Source organism: Lotus japonicus, chromosome 5 (assembly GCF_012489685.1).
Source record: "Lotus japonicus ecotype B-129 chromosome 5, LjGifu_v1.2".
In the NCBI taxonomy this organism is placed as follows: Eukaryota; Viridiplantae; Streptophyta; class Magnoliopsida; order Fabales; family Fabaceae; genus Lotus; species Lotus japonicus.
Genome location: NC_080045.1, coordinates 60,302,467 through 60,310,730, shown reverse-complemented (window position 1 = coordinate 60,310,730; position 8,264 = coordinate 60,302,467). Strand labels below are relative to the sequence as shown.

The 8,264-nt window shown below is 37.6% G+C and overlaps 1 protein-coding gene across 1 annotated transcript; it reads right to left on the bottom strand.

The window, feature by feature from the left end:
• Positions 1-207: 207 nt before the first annotated feature.
• LOC130719916 (uncharacterized) lies at positions 208-1,002 on the bottom strand. Its single transcript, XM_057570509.1, has one exon. It carries the CDS (start codon positions 1,000-1,002, stop codon positions 208-210), a length of 795 nt encoding a protein of 264 aa, XP_057426492.1.
• Between the last annotated feature and the right edge of the window lie 7,262 nt (positions 1,003-8,264).

Below are 8,264 nucleotides of genomic sequence, written 5' to 3'. Positions count from 1 at the left end.
ATGGGATCCAGATCTGGTCTACTCAACTTTCCTTTGATAGTGTTAACCACGGTCATGGAATTTGACTCGATCATGACTGCTTCAATATCTAGCTCCCTTAGAGTGGATAAGCTCCACCGAACTGCCAAAGCTTCTGCCATCGTGGGATCAAAGCGGGAAGGCTGAAGTTGTGTCGTGCAACCTTGAGGAGAGCGTTGGGTGAACGAACTACCAAACCAAAACCAGTTGAGGTATCCCTGACCATCCTGCATCGACATTCGCCTTCAACAAACCTTCTGGTGGAGGAGTCCATATGTTGACACGGAGCTCATCTCGCTGAACCTGAGGACGATCTTGAGCTTCTTCCCACTCCCTTAACACTGCTAAGCCTCGCTGCATAATGACGGTTGAGTCTGCAGCTTTATTGTTGAAAACCCTCTCATTTCTTGCTTTCCAGATAGCCCACAACCCTTGAAAGATCAGAGCCAACTCCTCTCTTGTCTTATCAATGCAACACTGCTTGAACCATGCTGCGAAACTATCCCGGATCAGATCCGTTCTCAATCCTATCTGGTGGGAGAACCACGCTGCTCTTGCCCAAGGGCAACACAAGAACATGTGCTCTGCCGATTCAGCCTCTTGATTACTGCAGCTTTGACATTCTACCTCAACCTGTACCCCTCGACGAAGCAGGTTTGCCTTGCATGGAACTGCATTGTATGCTACTCTGTAAGGAAAATGTTTTATTTTTCTTGGCATAGGCACTGACCACAGTTTCTTCCAGGGAAAGGTAACCTCAGAATTGCTTGGCGATTGAGCTAGCTTAGAGGCTTGTAACTTGTAATAGGCTGACTTTACAGAGAAATATCCATTCCTGCTCCGGTTCCAATAAAAGAAATCCTCTGATGTTTTCCATCCTAAAGGAATGGAGGTGATAGTTGCTGCAATTTCAGCTGGAAAGATCTGATTGATGATTTGTGTGTTCCAGCTTCTGGTATCTTGATGGATTAAGTCAACAACCATATTTACCAGTTGGTTCGGTTCCGCCACAATCTTACCATCTCAAAGTCCCATTAACCATGGATCCTCCCATATTCTAATCTTCCTTCCGTCCCCGACACGCCAGCGCATTCCATTCTTGACAGTTTCAATTGCACCCAAACGCTACGCCAAGCATAGTTGGGTTGGTGCCCTACTCGAGCTTCCAGAAGTGAGCACTTGGGGAAATACCTCGCTTTCCAGACCTTATGTAATAGTGATCCTTCATCTGTTAGAAGCCTCCATACCTGCTTTGTTAGCAATGCCTGGTTAAAATCAGCAATGTCCCTGAATCCAAGTCCTCCCTTGTCTCGTGGCTTACATAGTTGTTTCCAACTTGTCCAATGGAGCTTCCTCTCCTCCCCTTTCTTACCCCACCAGAAACCCGCCATTAAGCTCTATATCTTTTTCCAAATGCCCAGCGGTAATTTGAAGCAACTCATTATGTAGTTTGGTATTGCTTGTGCCACGGATTTAAGAAGTATCTCCTTCCTTGCTGTGGATAGTGTTTTCTTCTTCCACTCCTGAAGCTTAGACCAGACCCTCTCATGAATTTTGGATAAAATTTTCTTCTTGGAACGACCAATAATGGTGGGGAGCCCAAGGTATTTTTCATGAACATCCACAGCCTTCATACTCATCCTATCACAGATCATAGCCATACTGGTTTCTGGTACATTGCGGCTGAAAGAGATTTCAAATTTGTCCATGTTGACAACTTGCCCGGACGCTTGCTCATACATTTTGATCACCTCCATAATGCGTTGTGCCTCCTCCATGGTAGCTCTAGTAAAGATTAAACTGTCGTCAACAAAGAAGAGGTGGCTTATCTCCGATGCTCATCTAGCTACCTTGACTCCATACAACTTCTTTTTTCTGGATCTGGTCAGTAATTAAACCTGAAAAAATTTCTACACACAGAATGAACAAATGGGGGGACAAGGGGTCACCTTGTCTAAGGCCCCTTTGTGGTGAGAAAGAATCAGTGGGATCCCCATTCACTAGTATTTGATAGGATATAGTTGTGACACATCTAAGAATAAGATTACAAAAAGAAATAGGAAAGCCCATAGTTACCAGTACTCTCCTTAAGAAGTTCCATTCAATCTTGTCGTATGCTTTAGACATGTCTAGCTTGAGAGTCATGTATCCTGTTTTCCCTCTTTCTTCTTCTTTCTTCTCTTTCTTCTTCTTCTTCTCTTCTTCTTCTTCTTCTTCTTCTTCTTCTTCTTCTTCTTCTTCTTCTTCTTCTTCTTCTTCTTCTTTCTTCTTCTTCTTCTTCTTCTTCTTCTTCTTCTTCTTCTTCTTCTTCTTTCTTCTTCTTCTTCTTCTTCTTCTTCTTTCTTCTTCTTCTTCTTCTTCTTTCTTCTTCTTCTTCTTCTTCTTCTTCTTCTTCTTCTTCTTCTTCTTCTTCTTCTTCTTCTTCTTCTTCTTCTTCCTTCTTCTTCTTCTTCTTCTTCTTCTTCTTCTTCTTCTTCTTCTTCTTCTTCTTCTTTCTTCTTCTTCTTCTTCTTCTTCTTCTTCTTCTTCTTCTTCTTCTTCTTCTTCTTCTTCTTCTTCTTCTTCTTCTTTCTTCTTCTTCTTCTTCTTCTTCTTCTTCTTCTTCTTCTTTCTTCTTCTTCTTCTTCTTCTTCTTCTTCTTCTTCTTCTTTTTTTTTTTTTTTTTTTTTTTTTTTTTTTTTTTTTTTTTTTTTTTTTTTTTTCTTCTTCTTCTTCTTCTTCTTCTTCTTCTTCTTCTTCTTCTTCTTCTTCTTCTTCTTCTTCTTCTTCTTCTTTCTTCTTCTTCTTCTTCTTCTTCTTCTTCTTCTTCTTCTTCTTCTTCTTCTTCTTCTTCTTCTTCTTCTTCTTCTTCTTCTTCTTCTTCTTCTTCTTCTTCTTCTTCTTCTTTCTTCTTCTTCTTTCTTCTTCTTCTTCTTCTTCTTCTTCTTCTTCTTTCTTCTTCTTCTTCTTCTTCTTCTCTTCTTCTTCTTCTTCTTCATATAATGAAAAACCTCAAAGCCTGTGAGAGCATTGTCTGTGATAAGGCGGCCTGGTATGAAAGCACTTTGTTGTTTGCTTACCACATCACCCAGGATGAATTTAAATCTGTTTGCAATACATTCGGTGACTAATTTCAAAACTAATTGTTAGTTATCAAACACTTTGTAAAAATTATTTCTAACGCATTGACTTCACTCTTTGCCATATTGGGCTCCAGTGCATCTTCATTTTCCAAAAAAATATTTAACTTTACATGTGTTTTTTCTTAAACAACTTTACACCTCGACACACTCTAAAAACATATAAGAGCAATATAAGCTTAAAGTGTTTCTAAAAATATTAGGTTGTTACAAATGACTTTTGAGTTTCAATCATGGTATCAAATCATTCAATATCTTGAAAGAAAAAATCACTACCGTGAAAAATAAAGTTTGTCATTTCGTAGATTGACATATCAACAAGAATGCATAGGGGGCAATGTAGAAGTAACTTAATTAGCAGCGTAAGAACTCACGCTTTCAAATTAATATATTATAAATAGATAGATGGTGATATAGAGAGATTTCGACTATATAAAAAAAATCCTCACAGAAGACACGTTTCTTTTACCATGAAAATCCTAGAGCTGCCTTTGATTACGGATGTCAAAATTACCCACACTCGAGGATAAAATTTGCTATGGGTAAAATTACCCGCACCCACAGGTATTCACACATTTATTTAATGAATATTTCCATTATTCATTTATTGATGGGACTGATACACATATTGAGGTATCCATATTCCATACCCATGGTCCACATGATATATAAAATACTAAAATATCTCATATATATATATATATAAATATAAAGAAATGTATATTAAGTCTAATATCTAATGAATTTATGTTTGAGTTATAGTTCTCCTTCAAGTAAACTTGTACAATGATAATAGTAAATGGAAACCCTTTAACCCAAAAAAGGGGGTAGAAAAGAACTGTAAAGTCTAATATTAAATTTCTTTTTAATATCATTTTCATTTGAACAAGTATATGTGAATCCATATATGTTTATGGGTGTCAGATGTCCATGGATATCCACAGATATTTTAAAATTCAGTTAAAACTCACTTAATGGATATCTATGTGAGTATGAAACAGGTACGTGTATGAATTTTCACTAGCGGAGCGGGTGGTAAATATATACTACTCATGCCTACCCGTACCCATTGACATCCCTACTTATAACTTACCTACATCTATTGGACGACGATGTCTTCCGTGGGTCAGTTTTTGGGTCAGTTAAAAACTGACTCACGGTGATACACTTGAAATTTTTATTGCAATGACAGTAATGCCCTTAACTTTTTTATTTTCTGGATAATAATATCCTCATCTTCTCCACCTCTTCTCTGGTACTGTTCTTCACCCACACATAGGCATAGCTCTTTCAAAATCAAATATCTAGTCTGTCCTCACCCACATAGCTCCTGAGAAAAAAAATCCATAGTTGCAACATCTTCACCCTCACAAGTATAAAACTCAATTTCCCAACAAAAGTTTGAAGAAAAAACCCTGGTAATGGCTTCGGTGAGAGAAGCCTACAAAACCCAAAACGTAATTGGAAGGTTGCAGGAGCACCAACAAGAAAGAAACAGAAAGAGAGGGAGATGCAGTGTCGGAGATCAATCAAGATCCAAACCCACAAAGATCCACCGAGTTTCCTCCATAAAGGACCAAGCATGGCGGTGAGCAAGTATCGATCAGACAGGGAGATGCAGTGGTGTTGCAGAAATGGTGCTGTAATGGTTGGGAGAGAGTTCCAGACCAAAGATTCGATGGAAAGCTTGAAGCTTTTCTTTTAGATATGAACAGATCTGTCAAAGCTCCTACCACCGCTGCCGCCACCGCTCCGTTCTACAGAGGGACACCACGTCGGATAGGGACAACCAGAGGTGGAGGCGCTTCAACATCATGCCGGCGACCTCGATGGCCAAAACAGCGACGAGTTTGAGGGCCGTGCGGGGCGGAGTCGAAGGATCAGTAATTTTACAGCTTCGACATCACGCCGACGCCGGAGATAAAGGTGGTTCTGTGGCTTTGGCGGTCGGTGGATTCAGTGAAGTGAGGGTTTGGGGATAAGGATGTTTCAGTAGTTTTACATCTTTAATCTTAACCGTTGAATTTAAAATAATATATCCAATGGTAAATTTTAAACTGTATCACGGTGATTCACTTTTTAAGTGTCACACCGAAGCCAAAACCCATCTATTGGTATAATGTTTAATGGTGAAAAGGAGGCGAATGGAAATTGGTGGTCTTTAAAACCCTGTGAACCAAAATAAGATTCTTTCTTGAAAAATCAGGAAAATCAGAGGACATCATCCCAAAAGGTTCTTCATTCTAAAATTTTGTGACATTTATGAGAGATAAGCCTCGTGCAGCTAAATTTGCAAGGAAAACAGTCAAAACCTAATGCTAATAAAAACCCTAATCGTTAGCTGTGCCCTAATTTATTCCAAAACCCTCTCTCTCTCTCTCTGCATGTGACACAATTTTCTTTTGCTCCACTCCCAAAACAAACCCACTTCCCCTCCCTCGGTAACCAAATCACTCTAACCTTTCTTAATTCCAACCTGAAAACAGTAATTAATCACACACACAGTAAAAAGTATAAACAAACAAAGTAAAACTTACAAAATTTAAACTATTTCGTCCCTCTCAACCTCTATAACTACGCTATGTATTTTTTAATACTAACATTTGCTTAAAACTAAGGCCACGTTTAAGAATTCTTATTTTTTCTTTGAGACCAAAGTAAAAGTATCAATATATAGTTAATTACGAAATGTGTTTCATTATCATAAATGAATATCCAACCTCCAACCTTCTAATAAATAAATGAGATAAGCAACTATCACATCGCATCTCTAGTCAGGAATGCTTATTTTGTTCAAAGAAAAAAACATTAAAATTGTTTTGCTTGCTTAATTAGTCTAACCCTTTAACTTTTCACAATCTCCCAAGCTGACTCACTCCTTAGTCCTTATATTATCATCAAAGTACTCTTTCTGTTCCCAAGAAGGCAGTCTCACTCAGTGTGCCATGACAGCTCCATGTACATATTTGCACATAACCATACATAGCTCTGAATCTCTTGATTTGTCCCAATCGCAGCCCTTATCCACAATATAATGCTAATTTTGTTATATTTTCAATAATTATATGCTACTAATATAAAACTTGATAAATTCATGCAATGCAAGTCTTATGAGTTTCGGTATTTACTATTTATACCAATTTTTGCACTCAGACACATTACAATTCACTCTAATCATCCCATCATTAGTTTTAATAATATATAAATTGTCCATTAGAAAACCATAAAAAAAATTGTACATAAGAAAATCATTTTCCTTCCTTCACCTGCTTTTGTCTCTTTATGTATCATTTATGAAGACAGAATCAATTAATCAATTAAATTAAATTAGTTAGTTTTGCAGCTCTATGGTTTTGCAGAGATTATGATCAGTGTGGCATGGGAATTTTGGTTTGGTTGATGAACATCAGTCACTGAAGCAGATGCAAGAACAAACATGCATGGAAGCCCCACTCCGCCCTCAATAGTAGATAATGCAAAGGTAAGGGAGTGTGTCAGTGATAGGAGAGCACTTGAACTTCTTGCAAACTGACAATATTGTCCCCGTGCACACTGGCACCCTCCACCATACTTAAGTTTCTTTTATAATTGAGATTGATAAGAGAGAACACAAACACAAAGAAGAGAAAATGGCCGGGAAAACATATTTATAAAAATATTTGTGGAATGTTTGGTTTTTTTTTTTATATGTCAATGTTAGTTGTTAATTGTTAGTAAATTAGTTCTTCACCAGGATTCGAACTCTGGCCCTTCACCCTGCAAATCCTTTCATTCCCTTAGCTCACCAAGTGAGTTACCCTTCCCCCCCCTTGTGGAATGTTTGGTATATAATAGAATCAAAATATAAAAATTAAAGAATGAGACGAAACACCTCTTCTTTATTTGGTTTAATATGGAATGAAAAGATAAAAAATTAGAGCATAATTCTCGTGGATTTTCCTCTCATTGCCATTCTAGAGTTTTTCGTTACAACTTTTTTAGAGTGACAACCCCTCAATCGAGTAGGAGTCCCGTCATCGTTTGCCTCCACCTCATGTGACTGGAGCTGGGGAGCTACTTAGTTATGGAAATGTGAAACAAGTGAAGATGTGAGCGTTCACAATGAGATATCAGTTTATTGGAGTGAAGTTATGAGAACCGAGACCTAATTATGCTAGATGATTTGCTTCATAGGCTTCAAAGAAGAGTATATCAATTAGCTTCTCCTCGTTTTAGGGTTAAAATGGTAGGGGTGTTGAAGTGAGCTTAGTTTCAAGTGCTTCCTTGTACACTTCACTAACTTGGAGTGTACAACTTAGCCAAATGTGTTTTGCTTCCTTTGTGATAGGGTTGGAATTGAGCCTTTTTGCTTTCTTTTTTGCTTTGTAGCACTGTAGACAAAAAAAATTAATCACATGTAATTTCAACTTTGTAAAACATTTTGTTCAAACATATTTTTTTCTATTTAAAAAAAAAATTTGTTTATAAAAATAGTTTTTAAATTCAAAAAACTGAGGCAAGAATCAAACAAGTTCTTATTCGTATGTCAAAAATAATTTTTGCTTAATCATATACAAGACAAATAATTAGTGACCCTCAGGAAATGACATTTCTAACAAGTTCATGACATTATTGACAAGGATATAAAAGGAAAAAATAAACAAGTTGCATCATGTTCTCGTTCTTAATTAATGTATTGAGAGAGCTTTGAAAAGATGGTGGAACCCACATTTGCATTCTCTTCCTCGTGTTCATAACATCATTGATAAGATATGAAAGGAAAAAGTAAACGAGTCACATCGTGTTCTCAGACTTAACGTATTGAAAGGGCTCTGCAAAAGTGGTGGAACCCACCTTTTTATCATCTTCCTCGTGAATACACGAACCAAACAATGTAACTTCTCGCTCCTATCTGTCTTTCATCCCCTTTCTCGTGTTCATGACACCATTGATAATGATATAAACAGAAAAAATTAAACGAGACGCATCGTGATCCCAAACATAACGTATTGAGAGGGCTATGCAAAAGTGGTGGAACCCACACTTTTATCATCTTCCTCGTGCATATGCGAATCGAACAATGTAACGTCTCGCTCCTATCTTTCTCCCATCCCCCTTTCATTGAGTTCGGATCCTCTCTTTCATGCC

What these genes read in the sequence shown, in the direction of transcription:
- LOC130719916 (XM_057570509.1), bottom strand. Translation starts at nt 1,002, where the DNA reads ATGGTTGTTGACTTAATCCATCAAGATACCAGAAGCTGGAACACACAA.